The sequence below is a fragment of the Lytechinus pictus genome, chromosome 15 (genome assembly GCF_037042905.1).
Source record: "Lytechinus pictus isolate F3 Inbred chromosome 15, Lp3.0, whole genome shotgun sequence".
Classification (NCBI taxonomy): domain Eukaryota; kingdom Metazoa; phylum Echinodermata; class Echinoidea; order Temnopleuroida; family Toxopneustidae; genus Lytechinus; species Lytechinus pictus.
Genome location: NC_087259.1, coordinates 7677022 through 7695540, shown reverse-complemented (window position 1 = coordinate 7695540; position 18519 = coordinate 7677022). Strand labels below are relative to the sequence as shown.

General features: G+C 36.4%; 1 protein-coding gene across 1 annotated transcript; it reads left to right on the top strand.

Annotated features, from left to right (window-relative positions):
- Positions 1-501: 501 nt before the first annotated feature.
- Positions 502-6168, top strand: LOC129278299 (uncharacterized). Its single transcript, XM_054914500.2, has one exon. The coding sequence runs from the start codon at positions 502-504 to the stop codon at positions 1213-1215; it is 714 nt and encodes a 237-aa protein (XP_054770475.2). The 3' UTR covers positions 1216-6168.
- The last annotated feature ends 12351 nt before the right edge of the window (positions 6169-18519 follow it).

The window sequence follows — 18519 nt, the reverse complement described above, 5'->3', positions numbered from 1 at the left end:
AGGACATGTATGAAGATATTAAATAATTATGATTTCATGTAATAATGTAGGAAAAAGAAGAGAGGACATGGCCTTTTCAGTCCACCTATTGAATATCAAGATCGTGCATTGAACTGTTTTCGCAGAATGATAATAACTCTGCTATTTTATAGTGATTAAATTCTCAGCGTTCCTATTTATATATTATTCTAATTTTCAACCTGGAGAGCATTTCATGAAAGGACTTGCCGCACGTTTTATCCGACAAGTCCCGTTTTATCCGACAGTTACCATAGTAACACTGCCTCTCGGCCAATCAAAACCAAGGAAAGTTGTCAGATCTGGCAACTTGTCGGTCAAACATATTGAAACACTCCCCAGGAGTCATTTACATTTAGTTCACGAAACAATTTAACGGGAACCAACAATGTTATTTTTATGCATTCTCCATAAAACCTGTACTAATGCGTAGCAATTATTTATTTTCCTTTCTTGGTTTTTCTGTCACACAGGATAGGAAATATGAAAAGACATTCAGCAATTATTTGGGCTACCATAAGCCTGATGCTAGTTCACCTCTCACATTGTAACACAAATGCAGGCGCTGACAACCTGGATCATACCGATGGGACTACTGGTATCGGGTTCGATCTTGGAAGCGACCACGAGCCTTCACTACAGTCATTATCATCGTCTTCAAGCAAATGGTTTAATGAAGAGGGTGAAATGATGACAGCAATCAGATCCGATTTGCTGCGATCAATCTTAAGGAACGCTGTAATCGATGTAAGCCGATACCTGACATTTATCGATGCAACACCGAATCGCGATGTATCGGCTGTAGATGACACAACCTCAGACGACGCGCGCGTATCTGGAATGGATGCGTTGCCCAGCAACGGGAAAGCTATACAAGACGGCGGCGATGGTGTTTCTCTTCTAAAACGAGGCTCGGTCCAGCAGCATGCGCCGTTGAGGAAGCGGCAACTGAATGCGATCGAACGAGCCGTGATTCGACAAGAGATCTTGCGGAGGCTGGAGGAGAGCAAAAACCCCATGGAAATTCCGATCGGACTTCGTTTTCGGAGAGCGCACGGCAACGGAGGATTTTCCAGTCACTATCCCATCGTTCCTTTCGTGGACTCGTTCTTCCCTACGCATCACCCCCTCGGATCGTTTTCAACAAGACATTTGTCATTAAATAGTTTTCTAGATAGGCCTGTGCTACGATATTGAGGTCATGCTGCCCCCCTCCCCAATGAACACAGTTAATTATGACCAGGGAATTTACGTTCGTATATCCGTGATGACACTCTATCATGCTGGACCCTAGTCGTTGAAGGAAAAAGCCGATAATGGTGTCACATTACTTTTGAGAGAAAAAAATAAAGCTTCGTTTTCCTTTTCTTTTTTTTATTCCGAAAGTATAGTGATTTTCATGATAAGGATTATGCAAATTAAGCACTTTCATTTCATAAAAGATCAAATGAATGAAATTAATAAGAGATAAATTTTTCTTGTACCCGAGTAATGATCCCACCCCCTCTCTCTCTCTTATCCTTTTTGCTAATATTTATTTCCTTCCTCCCTCCATTACATTAAAGGTCAAGTCCACCACATAAAAGGTTGACTTGAATCAATTTAGAAAAATCAAACAAGCACAACGCTAAAATGTAATCAAAATAGAATATAAAAAATAGGAAAGTTGTAACATTTTAAAGTTTCGCTTATTTTTCACAAAACAGTTACTATGCACAACCCAGTGATGTTCAAACGAGGCAGTCGATGATGTCCCTCACTATTTATTTTGATTTTATTGTTTGAATTATACAATATTTCAATTCTTACAGATTTGACAATGATGACCAACTTGAACATGTTGAATGACCCACGAAATGATTGTTTGAACAATGGTATAATTCCACATGTTCAGGGAGGAATATATCTTTGTTCCACATCACTCGAAAAAAAAGGTTTATCCTAAATTGGGTTAAATGGGAACATGCATGTTGGTTGGGTAAAAAGATACCCAATATTTTGTAAATTTTACACAATTTTGCTTTGAAATAGCCCAATATGGGTTAAAAAAAAATACCCAGCAAACATGCATGTTCCTTTTTACCCAATATTGGATAAAATTTTACTCAGTGGTTTTAGAGTGATGACAATGAGAAGAAAATATAAATATTTCATATTTTATATTGATAAAGGACCGCTCCAAGCATTTTACATCAGTGGTTTCTGTTAGTTCGACACCCATTGATTCTATGATAACGTATTATTTTTACTATTTTTCCACTACTTTGGTGTTAAATGTTAAAATCCATTGAGTAAGAACCTGAGGGAAATGGACTTATCAGACCGTTAACTGGTTGTTCGACTTAATAACATTCCCTACTGGAAAGAACGCAGTGTCCCAAAGTGTGTTCACAGTGTGGAACACAATGTGAAATCACCTTCACACTGTTGAAGTTGAGAATTTTAACAGTGCTAATCACAGTCATATTCAAATAGTCGACCGTGTGGACAGTCACACTGTCGAGGTGTCCACAGTGTGAAAATATCTTCACACTGATGAATCTGAGCAGTGTGAATGATATTTTCACATAGTCCACATTTTCACATATGTGAACACGCTGTGATCATCCGCACTGTCGAGGTGTCCACAGTGTGAAAATATCTTCACACTGTTGAAATTGAGCATTTTAACAGTGTGAATGATATATTCCCTTAGTCAACAATGTGAACACGCTATGATCATCCGCACTGTCGAGGTGTCCACAGTGTGAACATATCTTCACACTGTTGAATTTGAGCATTTTAACAGTGTGAATAACATACTCAAATATTCGACCGTGTGAACAGTCACACTGTCGAGGTGTCCACAGTGTGAAAATATCTTCTCACTGTTGAAATTGTGCATTATAGCAGTGTGAATGATATCTTTACATAATCCACTATTTGAACATTCTGAGATCACGCTGGTCACACAGTCATGACAGTGGTTCTAGCAGGGTTTCATGTATTATAATGTACACTTCGAAGAAAAATAAATATAATTCATATTTTTAATAAATAAATATACAGTGTCTACAAGAATTATTTGTACAATACATACAGCAATGCAAAATGAGAAGATGAACTATGTTGGAACCAAAAATTTCCTAAGTTGGCCATCATAAAGTATAATAAATTCTATATCATATGAAAGAGGGAAGTTTAGCAAATGCTCTGCACTAGGTTGGAAATTGTGATTGGTCATGCATGAACTATTATGAATTGTGAAATGCAATAATGCATACTTTCAGACCTTACTGTGATTATTGAAGCGTAGCGCGCAACGCTTCATTGATCATGACTTATTTTCCTATTTTTCTGAGAGATGAGATGATATGCTTTCATTTGCTATACAATTCTTAATATTTTAGTCAGTTGTACGGATTTCGTTAACGATTTTAAACAAATTGATGTCTGACTGCTGTTGTCTCATTTACTTTTATGCATGGGTGTAATTTGATTAATTTGTAATATTCCATTTCCTGTCAAAATGAATATAAAATGGAAAAGAAAGTACGGCCTTTGTTTGGCAACTACTTCCAAATAGTGATCAGTCATGCATTACTGATTATGAATTGTTAAATGCAACAATGCATGTTTTCAGACCTTGCTCTGATTTTTGAAGCGTAGCACGCAACGCTTCATTGATCGTTCCTTATTTCCCTTTTTCATATAGATCTCTCTACAGTTCTTAATATTTCAGTCGGTATTACAGATTTCATAAACGATTTTTAAACGAATGATGCCTGACTGCTGTTGCCCCATTGACTTTGTACAGGGGTGTAATTAGATTCATTTTTAATGTTTCATTTCCTGTCAAAATAAATAAAACAGATGTAAAGGATCTGAATTTTATATGAAATGAAAGCATGTCATCTCATCTCTCAGAAAAAAATAAGAAATAAATCATGATCATTGAAGCATTACGGGTTACGCTTCAATGATCACAATCAGGCGCGTAGCCAGGGGGGGCGATGGGGGCGGTCGCCCCCCCCCCCCAAATAAAAAAAACGTCCCCAAAAAGAAAAAAAAAGAAGGGAATAAAGAGAGGAGAAAAGGAAAAGCGAAGGAAGGAAAGAGAAAAAAGGTAGCTTTGTGGGTTTTTCCTTTTATTCTCTATTTTAAAAAAAAAAGAAACTCCTTCACTATTGCTCTAAATCTATATATATGAATTTTGCTTCCGCGCTGCGCGCGGTTAAATGACAATATTGCAGTTCTCCTTTGTTTCCCTCACCCTTTCTCTAACCCTGTTTTTCCATCTCAGCTATATGTGTTTCTTGCCAGTTAAAGTTCAAATATATACATTAGGGCATGAAATTAGAGTAAGGATAGACCGAAGTATATGAAGTTATCTTTTTTTTTTAATTGGTCGCGCAAGTTGGGTCGGCTCCGGGCGAGTAAAATCTTTATATCAATTTCTGCCGTCACCTCCATATAGGCAACTTCTCCCGCTTTTCAGCTCATTACTAAACAACCATAATTGGGGGCAAACAGGTTCCTAATTTAAAAAGAGGAAGGTATAAAATTCGTGTCGTATTAAATTTAAAAAAAGTACAATATTTTTTTATCAAATTCTACTAAACTTCATGTCATTTCCTACACATTCATCTCCTGTCCTGTTTTGCGCCCTCAGTTTGAAATTTTGAATGACACTTAAATTTCTTTATCATTCAAAATGAAGCGCATCAAGATAAGTAAAATAAATTATACATCATCCTGTTTTATATAATTTCAATAAATCACAAAAGTTTCAACTTTTTGCGCACCATTTTCCTTTTAATGAAGTTCAATAATCTTAGAGGGAAAACAATTGACGAAACGTCCGCCCTAGCTTTGAAATTTCAGAGTTTCATTGCTCTGCACGGGGAGGAATATCTTCCTCCCGGCATACATCCTTCTTCTCTGTTTTTCGAGTTAAAGATATGCACTGTCGCTAAATTGTTTGTAATCAAATCTGGTCTTTCCAAGGGATGTATTCAATACTGATAACTTAGAGAATACCCTTTTCTCGGGACCCTTTTCTTAAAAAAAAAATGATAAAACGCTTTAGCTTCCGCGCTTCGCGCGGGGTCAATATTATTCTAATTTCCTCCATTTTATCCCCTTTTTGTGCGTGCACAATTACTTTTGAAAACAAGGTTCAAAATCACGATATAGTCAACTGAATTGGGGCTGATATAGGTACTAGAGACAAGAGAAACGGCTCCTTTTCATTTTAATTTATGAAACACCGAAAGCTTCGCGCTTCGCAAAGGGAGGGGGAAACTCCCCCTCCCTGCACCCACCCACTAGGGAGCGCGCTTCGCGCGCTCTGTAAGTGTTGGCACGCTTCGCGTGCATTTACCGCCCCCTCCAAAATGAAATCCTGGCTACGCGGTTGATCACAATAAATATGAAAATATGCATTATCACACTTAATGAACTATAATTATTCATGCGTGACCGATAACAATTTGCAACTACATGTATATGAAAACCAAAGACTATGCTTTCTCTTTCATATGATATGTAATCCATTAGAGTTTACGAAAGCCAGGTTACAAACGTTTTACTTTTATTATAGTCCATCCACTCATTTTTCAGTGTACAAATAATTCTTGTAGACATTGTACATGTATATTAAAGAAAATAAGCCTATATAATATGATCCGTTTACAAACATCCCGAGTTATACAATACCGTGCACTAGCCAAGGGGAAATAATTCAAAACTCAGAATAAATAGTTCTTTTTAAACAGATATCAATTATTATTTCAAGTAATAAGAAAAAAACGTAAATTGGACATGATATAATCAGTCCACCTATTGCATAATTCATGTCAGCATAAATATAAATGTTTTCCCAAAATGTTGCTAAACTTCAACATAGTATTGATTGCATTTTGTTATCAGATTGTTTACAATGATATTTTTAATCCATTTTTTAAAAGAATCATTCATGCCATAAACAGTAATCAATATATCATATTTGTTATGTAATGGAAAATATAATATACGAATGATATGAATGCAGAAGAAAACAATAAATCAAATCGAATCAGATCAGACTTTGATAAATAATGTAGTCTCTGTGCGCTATACGGATGAATTATTTATTATTATATAAATACATGAATTACAATATTACAATTATTCTAATGTAATGAAATGTAGTGTTATGTGCAGTGTTTTGCCCAGGTGAGTTTTAATCTTTATTATTTAGATATATGATTGAACCAGCAGTTTCCCTTTAAAGATAATCGGGGGTTACGTATTATATAGTAACTGTACTTTGAAAAAAAAAACATTATACGCATGAATACTAGGGCTTCCTATCTTTGGTCAATGCAACTGGGCGTTGTGGTGTGCGCCTGTAATCCAAGCTGTGGGGAAGTTACAAATTGATGCAGAGGTTCGAGCCATGGTCATGTCTTTCGGATGGTGACGTTAAAGGTCGGTCCCAGACGTAAATAAATCATTTCTGATTGATACACGTCCGACAAAACTCCCGGGGGGGGGGGGCCACTTCCATTGACGAGTGGATACCATGTGCGACCATGGGGTCTCGAAAAGCTGCACCCTAAACACGTATTTTCCATATTCTGAAAATGCACCCCTTAACAAGTATTGGCGTCTGAAACCCTACCCTTAACAAGTATTGGAAACAAAACGATACTCCTGGCAAGTATTCCCTGAAATGAACCCCTAAACAAGTACAGCGATGTTTTATGTCACGGGTCCGTCCGTCGTCGTGGTTTTACCTTTACTCACCATTTGGTTTAGTACGGCCCCACCTTCCACAACTCGCGCAAATCGGACTATAAACACGTAGTGTTGGGGCAAAATGGACATCTTTACAAAACATTTTAATTTTGTTGTATCATTCCCGCAAATTTGACCCTAAACACGTAGCTTTCCTAGCGAAATAGATACCCTTTTTTCATTATTTTTGTGTTTTTGACACCCTTACGTACGTAACGTGCCCTATCTTGAAAAAGACATCCTTTTTACGTGTTTTTTGGTCGCGCATGGTATCCACTCGTCAATGTAAGTGCCCCCCCCCCCCCGGAACAAAACTCAAATACACACACATCTGGTCAATGCACTCTGATCTTGCGAACTTTCTAAACAGATCAATCCATGGAGCTCCATGATCAATCGCGCGTTTCCAAATTCAACTGTCCGTCTTATGGACCAATTAAAGAATTATGATTTGCAAGCTTTGAGAGTGATTTCTATAGGAAAGAATGGTGAAAAAGTGAAAAAGATGATTTAGTTCAGTTAGCTCAAAGGGCTTATTATATTCACTCGCGTTCGTAATCACTCGCGTCGGGTTGGTAATCACACGCGTTTTTTATTTTTGGCGATTTTTTTTTTTTCGGTGCGATTTTTTTTCTAACGGTGTCTTCAATGGGACAAACGTACTGGAAAAATAAAATGAAATTGAAATTCGAGTTTCGTTTTATTTTAAGCTGGTAAGTGCCTTAAATAAAACGTTCTCGACCACTGTTTTAAGATAACAAGCAAATTTTGACTACTGTTTTAACATAATCACATTCCACATCTTAAATCTTAGAGCCATAGGCGGCGGAAGCGGGGGGGGGGGCTCCCCCTAAAAAAAGAGAGAGGGGGGGGGAGAAAGGAAGGGAAAGAGGGAGAAAAGAGAAAGAAAAAAAAAGACAGACAGAAAGAAAGAAGCAAGGAGAAAAGGAATAAAGATGAAAAAGGAGGAAAGGCTACTCTCGATTTAGCTTTGCCTTTGGAGGATTTTCCTGAAGTCTGTGGTATTCTTTATAAAGCATAGCGAGGTGCTACAATTTCATAATATCACTATTTATTTGCTTCTCCCTTTCTTTGTGAATTATTCTACACTAACGTAAAAATCAGGGAGGAAAAAAGTGCTGAAGAAGAAAAGCAAGAAGGAAGGAGGAGGAGAAGTAGAAGAAGAAAAAAGAAGATGGAGGACATAAGGGGGTAAAAATGAAACTAAAAAGAGAAAATTGAGGGGAGGATGTAGAAGAAGAGAAAGAGAAGATAAAATAAGGGGAAGACTGAGAAGAGAAAAGGAAGAAGTGAGAAGGGAGATGAACAATAAGGAGAAAGGGAAGAAATTGAGAAGTAGAAGAACAGGGAGAAGAATAAGATGACATAATAATGGGAATAAAAAGAAGACTGAGAAGAAAGAGAAGTAGGAGGGGGAGTAAAGTGCACTCTGGTTATAAAGAAGTCCGAGGGACCAACAAAATTGTTCCTTTATACAAATAATTGTGTGTGTGTGTGATATAAGTTTTTTTTATATAATGATGGTGCACTGAACAAAATTTAAAAATGGTAAAATGGATTTTCATTAATCTTGCAGGACGTTGCAGGGTGAAAAATATGAAAAAATTTGGGGGTTATCAAGGACAAGAAATCTACACTGTATTGTAATTTGTATTGTAATGTATTTACAAGTGTATATTTGTTGTTGATCACAATGTTTTATTTATGTTTATGTATCCAGCCTACTGTGACTCCCTGAAGCCATGTCTTCTGTTTTCCAATCCATTATTTCTGACTCAATCTGAGTTACCTCGTGCTTGGAGTTGTTTAAGGGGCCTGGATAAATGACGTAGCCGACAACTTCTGTTTTCAGGAAGGCACCGGGACGGTACGGTACCTTGGCTTTGATCGTCGCGCGAATTTTTACCGTGAGAGCGCGCACAGCCACAGGGGCGGATCTTGACCAAAAGCTTCGGTCTTTGTGTCTATTAATTATTATGTTGGTTGTTCCGCTGAACTCCGTTGGCTCCACTCACCAAATACAGAGAAATTAAAAAAAAAATTAAAAATGTTTGAAAAAAACTCCTCGAAACAGACTGCTGCCAGCTGTCTGGGGCGGATCAAGCTTGTTTTCTATTCTTTAATTGCCGGCTTAAAACGAAACTCAAATTTCCCTGCATGTCTGTCCCATTGAAGACACCGTTAAAAAAAAAATCGCACCGAAATAAAAAAAATCGCCAAAAATTCAAAACGCGAGTGATTACGAACCAGAACGCGACGCGAGTGATTATAAACTGCCGCTCAAAGGCGTCTGCTGGTTTAAGCACGAGGAGATTCACATCCTGGGGAGGTGGAACTAAAATGGTATGGGGGAGGGGGGGGGGTGCACACCTTGGGGAGGTGGAAGTAAAGTTTAGAAAATCAGCTGTTGAAAGCAGAAGAAGGGGTACAAATTTCGTTTTGCTTGCCAGCGTCGGAACACCGCAGCCTCAGCCGGAGGGTGATAAGCCTACGCCTTGTAGCTTGTATGATGGATGTAAATTCAAAATTCAAATTCAAATTCAATTCAATTCAATTCAATTTGAATTTGAATTTGAATTTGAATTTGTATGATGGATATATGATGGATCCAAAACTCATCCGTTGAGGGGGGGGGGGGGTGGGCAATTGGGACAGGGTCATCACCCTATATACTCCTCAATTTTTTTTACCACAGATTTAATCTTGTTTTCAAACATTTAAAGACGATATACATTTTTTTTACGAATCATCCCTTTTTTTAGAGTTATTGTACTTATTAAGGCCGATATTTTCTCCTGTAAATTCTGTTAATCTTTAAGGTTTTTTTTGCCTACGTGCAGCTCAAGGTTGTTTTTTAAGCATGTTCATCCGAGCTCAAGTATGAAAGATTCAGATTATAACCCAACACCTGTACACAGGGGCGGATCCAGGATTTTCCCAAAAAAAGGGGGGGGGGGAGCATTTTTCCGGTAAAAATTTGACAAGCAAAAATAAAAGGGGGGGGGGGTTCATCTCAAATTGAAGGTCATTTCGTCCGGGGAAAGTTTGACTAGCAAAAAAAATCTCACTTTCAAAGGGGGGGGGGCACACCTGGGTAAAAATGGTATTTACTATTTATATTACACATTCAGTGATTATGGCTCTCAAGGGGGGGGGCACGAGCCGGCTGTGCCCCCCCCCCCCTGTATCCGCCACTGCCCCAATTAAAACACATTAAAACTAAAGGTGGCTCTAATTGAGAATGGGTGTGGTCACATGATCTGGAAAAGTTGCTAGGTATTCACTTTTTCAGTGTTGATTTGTGTTCTAGTTGGGTTTTGAAGAAAATTTAGCTTGGTTAGCACCTTGGCAACCTTGGGAATTTTCGAATGAGCCCATTATTAGCATAATCATTTTATTAGAATACTATTTACATGTATATGCAATATGCTTCCAATCTTCAACCACAAAGAATACAAACGTAAATAATACCATTCTTCTAGGGGTTCGTGTGGCGGGGAATTCATCAATGACCATGCCCCCCCCCCCCCGTCACAAAAGACAATCCTCTGCTTCGATCGACGCCCAATTAGGTTATTATATCGCCACATTCCTTTTGATTCAGAAAGTGCTAAAAAATCTTCAAAATATTGAGTACAACGGGGAAAATGGGGGATACAGAAAAATATGAAGGAAAAAGAGGCAGACGAGCCACATTATTCATTAATTCCACAGAATGCGAGTAAATTCACCATTAGCAAGTCTTGCTCATCCCATGGCGCCGATCCTCAATAGGTGCTTTTCAAACAAACAAAAAAGTGAACAAAAAAGATGCTGCTGAAGATCTCTTTTGGAATAATATCTAAACATTCATTCAACCTGATCGGTTTCTTCAAGAAAATTGGGTGTTTTGATTTTCAGATTTAGTAAAGGTTATATAACTTCTTTTATAATACGGTGCAGGTGAGAATAATGGTTTATTTTCAATCGGTCTAATGCCAGTTTGTCCAATTACCAACTCGTCTACTATCATTCGGTCTATCATCAGTTCGTCCACTATCCACATGGTCTAACTGCCATTTTGTCCACTCAACATTTTGTCGAATAACCAGTTTGTCCAATAGCCACTTAATTGGGCAAAACGAGTGAAAACAATGGATATTAGACCAACTTTTTAGGGTTCTGGATAACTGCTTTGAAGAAAGTGTGCATTCCCTAATTGTATACTCTAGCAAATTTTTAGATTTTCTAGACTTTTTAAGAATTAATGTAGCGATAACTGGTTTGAAGAAAAAGTGTGTTACGTAATCGTATACTAAATCGCATTTCAATGCCCTCGAGGAATACTGAGTTTGTGTTATGATTGAAAGACGGAAGATAAGTCATACAAGAATTAAAAAACACATCAGTGACACAAGATATTATATTGGTATATTATACCAGTAGAAGTAATTTATTAAAATTGTATGCTTAAAATCCTAAACAACGAGATCAAACATGTGATACAACTTCTCTCTTTTTTAATACCATTGACTTTTTATTTTCTTTTTACAAGATGATTGCTGCATTTCATACATAATAGAACACAGAAAAAAGTCTTGAGCAGTAACATTTCAGGATTACAATCCTCATAAAAACTGATCATTATATATAGATCTATCAAACTCTTCTTAGAGTTAATAGAAACCATGCTTAAACGTATATCTTATAATTACACGAACATGTACCTTCATTTGCTAATTTTTATAAATATATATATATATTTGTTTTAATCTATAGCACATGATTGTGTATTCTCCCTACACACTCAACACTTAGTTTGGTCAATTGTAACAAGGAATCCTCGTCCAAACTGAAGAAACAAAATCATACTCTGAGAAAATGGAAATATTGATCAGAAAGAAACGACAAAGAATAAGTGTAAAATAAAGGAAAACTAAGACATTCACAACACACCTACTTACGCGATACATAATGGCTAGATTGCACGTTTCTAGATTGAGACCATAACATTTGAAAAACATTTTAAAAAAGAAATAATGGTTTTAAAAAAGAAATTCCTTGTTTTTGTTATATGCAAAAAAAACCCCCAAAATATCCTATTCAAATCTGGATCTATTTATTATTTTATGCGACAAATTTTCATAGCTGTCGGCACACAGGATTATCCTTTGTTCATGGGGGAGGGGACATCTATTGATGCACCCCCCCCCCCCACCCAACACAAAATAATTCCCTGCTCCAAAGCCCATGCAAATTTTACATAAATTCAATTATACAGCTGAGGAAGCAATCTCGAATCCTTTTTTTTTCCATTTTGAATACTTGATGTGGGATGCAAAGATTTAAATCTGAAAATGATTTTCATAGCCTTATGATGTGATTTAAAAGAGTGCCAATTTATGCATTAAATTTCCTTCAAGAAATGAAGATTTCATTTTCTCAAGGAAATGAAAATAATAACACTATCTTCTTTATATCATTGAATTTTAGTCACACAAAGCAATTTAGTAGAACTTATTTAATGAGCATTGTTCTTACATTCCACAAGGGGGGAGGTGTATCACAAAAAGTAAAGGGAGACTAATGGGGGCATTGCAAGAAACTTGCGATCAATTGCAAGTTAATTTTCAGTCCCTAAATCAATCATATGTCTTGCAATGAATTGTAAATATGCGATTGATTGCTGAACTGATGCTTGCAACAAGGAGTGTAATCTGTTTTTATACAGCTACGATTGATCTATCCATTGTAAAATTGCAACAGAAAATTTGTGATCAATCCCAAATATTTTCTTGCGACACCCCTAAGAGTAGTGCCAATGAAGAAATGATATACAACGTGTGATCTTTATGATGATTACTCAGCAGTGCGTGTCCCGTGAGTATGGCCTCCTGACATGTGTTGTATATATTTACCACATGCAAATTGGTATCAAAGAGACATTTTTATACCAGCCTTAAATCTTTGTGAAACCCCCCCCCCCCCTGATATGCCAAATAAAATTAGTACATACATTTGGATGGTGGGTTGCACTTGATCATTATCATCGGAATATCACATCTCAAAACTCAAAATAATTGACGCTATAATTCAACTCAGAAAATACATATTTCAAAGTCAAAGTAACAATACAAAATGAAAAAGCTTACTTTTCATTTTTTTCTTCTTCTTTATCAGATGAAATTATACAGAAAATGTATATTTATCTTACGACGGATCTTCAGCCAATATTAGACATTCCAATAAGGATATTATTTCAAAGAGCATATTTTCTTTCAACTACTCTACAAGCATGTTGTACATGATAGGGTGACTTTTAATATGAACATGGATATTTCAGATTTATGTTCTCTGCAAATTATTATATTTTTGGGGGGTTGAAAATGGTTTCACGTATTGAACGTAAGAGTCATGTGGCAGAATATGGTGTAAGTCATATTCCCCACCTCCAAGAAAAAAAAAACATTACAATAATAATAAAATAAACAAATGAAAGGAAAGAAAGAAAGAAAGGCAATATAATTATGATAAATAAATAATAAACTGCGCCCCCCCCAAAAAAAAAAATATATATATATATCAAAACAACACAAAACAGAAACCTCTAAATTGTGTGGTTTAATATACAATCATACAGACACATCACTGAATGATAAAATATGACTGTTTCTTGGATTCTTTCATAAACTCTCAAACAACATAACAGGTGCAAATATGAAGCAAGTGCTGAATTGAAAAAATTAAGGACTCAAGAAATCTATGAAATGGCAGGTAAAAGTTTTTGTTTACATGTATTAGTTTATAAATGGCAGTGGTAAATTCTTAAATGTCACCAGTCAGCCCAAAACCAACAATACGTCGCCGGGGAAGATTGGCTGTTGATAGATAACAATTATTTGGAATAATAATTAGCTTACCTGAAATAGTAATGCTTCTTCTTTATATTGCCAAAAAATTGAAGTTGAAAGATAACAGAGCTATTCTTACACCTTGGAAGTTTCACTGAGATCACACAATATGCAGATCTCACGCTTGAGTGAACCCTGAACTTTTGATTTCTCCTTTTTTCTTGAAGCCCAAACTAAATATATTGGACATCCAGTCAAGTACTTGTGCAGGGAGCCGTTTCATAAAGCTGTTCGTAAGTTAAGAGCGACTTTAAGAACGACTGGTGATCCTTTTGTGTGGTAAATGTTATAATAAATTGGTGATGGTTTAGCGCGTAAGAAAGGTTCACCAGTCGTTTTTTAAAGTCGCTCCTAACTTAGGAACAGCTTTATGAAACGGCCCCCCGGGTTCTTTTTTAGCATTAATATATCCTTTTAAAGCTTAGGATGGGCAGTTTTCAAGCTCAATACAAATTTTAAAATTTATTTAGGGCAAGTTTTGTTGGTTTTGGGGTGGCAGTGATGTCACAAATGGAGGATTTATGTCTCAATTAATGGTAGGTGGGGGCGTTGTCGTCTAGTGGTTATGACTCGTCTTTCAATCTGAGGGACGTGGGTTCGATTCCTAGCCATGGCGTATTTCCCTACAGCAAGAAATTTACCCACATTGTGCTGCTCTCAACCCAGGTGAGGTGAATGGGTCCCTGGAAGGAAGAAATTCCTTGAATGTTTGAGCGCCTGGGTAGCCGAGCTATAGTTCGGGTAATAATAACAGAATGGCCCGCTGGGGAACAGTTTTCGGAACTGAAGTGGCTACCCTGGGTAAATATACCGTTATCATTATATCATCATATTCATTACATGTCATTCAAAATGACTCACTACCTTTGGTCGTTACATGGCCAGGTGGGTGTTTCATAAAGCTGTTCGTAAGTTAAGAGCGACTTTAAGAACGACTGGTGATCCTTTCTTGTGGAAAATGGTACATTCAGTGGCCATGGTTAAGCGCGTAAAAAAGGTTCACCAGTCATTCTTAAAGTCGCTCTTAACTTACGAACAACTTTATGAAACGGCCCCCAGGGCCCCATACAATTGATCCAATCGACCACAACTATGGAAGGCCAGCAACGTCAACATCTACAATGCATGTTTGTTCAAAATATTTTCTAGATATGATGCATATGCATACATTCAGTTTTCTTTGACAATCCAGGATGCTTCTCTTGTTTTCAAATGACATTGTGCAAATTTTCCTACAGAAAGAAATTATGGCATTGATGGATTTCCATTTAGTTGAGGTTGATTGGATCAATCGTAACTCTTTGTAAGACGGGGCCCGGTTTCATTGGTGTGACTACCCCACTGCTGATACTACAATGACAGGGTTGTTAAAACAATCATCATTTAATAATAATAATAACAATTGTATATACCGCAAATCGCAAAATTGCCTCTAAGCGGTTATTAGAAAGGAAAATGAAGTATAAAAGAAATAGAAATAGAATTACTTTGCACAACAAAATGTATCAAAACTAATATTACAATTTACAACTTTCTAACCACATCATGAATAAAGAAATACCATCAAATGGGCCAGAAAACATATGATATGATCAATTTAAGATTTAAAAAGATGAGTTTTAAGCATAACTTTAAATGTATTAACACTGTTAGCATCGTGAATTTGTAGGGGGAGATTGTTCCAAAGAAATGAAGCTCATTTATCAGAGACACCAAGAAAATTTAAAAAAACAGAGAATTATCTAAATATAACATATAGGAATTATATCTTGTGGGTGTTTCATAAAGCTGACTGTAAGTTAAGAGCAACTTTAAGAACAACTGCTGATCCTTTCTTGTGGTAGATGGTATATACCAACGAACGTATCAACACGCAGCAGTACTGCCCTCTACGTTCAATGGCGATGGTTTAGCGCATAAGGAAGCTAAACATGTTTCTGAAATCAATGCTTTTGAATTGAAGCATTTTGCTGGGCAACTCCCAATATACACTAGTTTGAAGAACTACATGTACATGTATATTCACAAGCTGAAATGGAGCAAACACAGAATGTGGCGGCATTTATTACTTAATGCTACAATTCACATTTGTATCAACGATCCATAGTGTGCACGAACGCACTCAGATAAATGAACCATACGGGAGGTCAGATTTTAAGTCTTTGACAAGGATATCCCATGGTGACTGTATAAAGCCTATGGAAATGTTTTCTGCCCAGGAGTGAACAAGTTAAAGGGAAACTTCACCCCAGCAAGAAAGATGATTTGTCGTTTTAAAAAAGGAGAAAGTTGATTTGAATGAAAAAAAAAAGAAAAATCAAACTAGCAATCTAGCACAGACCTCCCAAGCCATGTAATTGGTAAAGAGGGATGATTTTGCTAAAAATAGGGAAACGCAGTATTCAAAATACGATTATGCAGTAAATTTACAAAGGAAAATCATATCGAAACAAGAGGTCAGGGTAGTCCAAAATTCATAGCATTTCCTCAGGATTCATACTGTTTGGTCTGCTAGCATACTGCTGGAAATTCCATCAAAATCGGATGTAAAATAAGTTGTGGCATTCACCTAATTTCAAAACAGTTATAGGCACATCCTGTTTGGTATGCAAATGACAGAACAAATATCACCCACTCACTATTTCTTTTGTATTTCATTATTTGAAACATCTTATTGTTTCCCCTCATTATGATGTGAAACAGGGTTGAATCTTCCTTGAATAATGTGGGAAAGCAAATACTGCATCTTTTTGATTCATGGGGATGTTTCCTTATTGTTAAATGTTCAAAACTGAAATACTTAATATTTCATATAGTGAAATACATGTACAAAACAAATAGTGGGTGACATCATCGACTTTCTAATTTGCATATAACTGTGCTGGGTATATACCTGCTTGATGAAAAATATGAGAAACTTTAATAATTTGAGTAGAAGGATCATATCTTGCTGCCAAATCATTTTTTGGGACAAAAAATAAAACAGATTCTACAAAACTTCATTACATATTTTTGATTGTCGTATGAATAGGTGCACATATCAAAGACTAGTTTACAGCTCATGAGTCTATGAGATGAACCCTACTGTGCATTTGACATTCGTGGGGGTCGGTAACCCTTTAAAGCAAGATAAGGAACTTTAATAATTTTGTGAATGTACATTTACGTGTATGAGAAACAGCATGAAATTTAATGCCCTAGTGATTTCATGATCGATGAATTGTGTGTAGAAATAAGTATGTCAGTACAAAAATACTTTAATAAGGAAAAAAGAAATAAAGGAAATAAAATCTCTATCGTGGCATGCATTTTTTAATAAAACAGTTACTTTGAGATGAGCTTCGGGGCAGTTTACACAACCCTATATAAAGCCCCAGTTACACAAAACGTAGTGCCTATAGTGACGATTGATTGCACGTACTGTCCAATGCAATTGATCATAACTATGAGCCCAGCAATCGATAGCTATGTTCTGTGTCACAGGGGGTAGAACTTTATTCTTAGAATCATAGGCAGTCTCTATGCATATCACATATACTTTCTTTCTCAGAGAAATGAGCACTCTCGTGACTCTGGCAGCATTTAAGCGTTAAAGAAATAGATGCTGATTGGAGGTAATGCTTTGTCAATAGAACAAAGGAGAAGGGCTGATGATAACACAGGCATATCAATTCAGGGGCCTGTTGTCATAAAAATTTGCAATCAAATGCAACTTGACTTTTGAAGCAACCTAAAACACATATTTTAAACTTGTACTTGATTGTTTTCTACATTGGGTTTAAAAAAACAACCTGTTTATTCATTCCAAGATGATATCGAGCATGCCTATAAAAAAGAGTGATCCTTATAGCAGTCATCGAATAGTCTGTGGACTTTTCCAGCCAATTATCTTACCATATTTTTTTTCAAGAAATACTTTGTCTATAGTCCCACCACACCCCTCAATTAATGATAAAGGTATACTTTGCTCTTTCAAGCAGAATAATTATAATAATGATTGAACATTCATAAAGCGCAATTTCTATATGTATATACTCAACTGCGCATTACAATACTTTAAAGGACAAAGTTTTCAACGAGTTGACTTTCCAAAATTCAATATTTCTGTAATGTACATGTACTGCAACTTATTTATGATCCACACCCAAAGTGAATACCCATTAATGGATGTAAAAATAAACAAACTGAATAATACATGTAAGAACTTTATTATCTCTCTTTAAAAAATCCCCCGATTCCATGTGCAACAAGACGAAACAGGGCTTAGCACCTTATGGGTCAAAAGAATACAATTCGTCTGCTAAGAGCAAGACACTTGTTACATCTGCGTTGAATTTTTGAAATAATGTCCTTCCCACTCCCGACATTATTGAAAGGAAAAAAAGAATTTTAGTAAACTTAGCGCTAGAAGGCAGCTCAAGCTAAAGCCAGCAAAGACGACCACAACTTCACAAATTCCTCTGGGTTCAAAGATAGCCGAATAGCCCAATCTTTGCCCAAACAAGTCTGTTGCAGTGTGGACAAGCAATAGCCTTGAATATTTCTAGATAGATGGCGCTACATAGATGCCTATCGTCATCAATATATTATGCTGTTTATCAAAAAGAATAAAATTACATTTTTCAATGTAAGAAGAGGCGTATTTGGAATGTTGCACAGGAGAGAAATACAAGAAATATCTTTTCAATAAAATATTTTTATATCACTATGAAAAAGGTTAATTATCATGGACCATGCAGGGACAAATTACAGGAATATGTATACCAGGAAAAAACTTCCTAAAGATTAAAGGACTTACTTGACTTCATTCATTATTCACTCATTTTTTTTT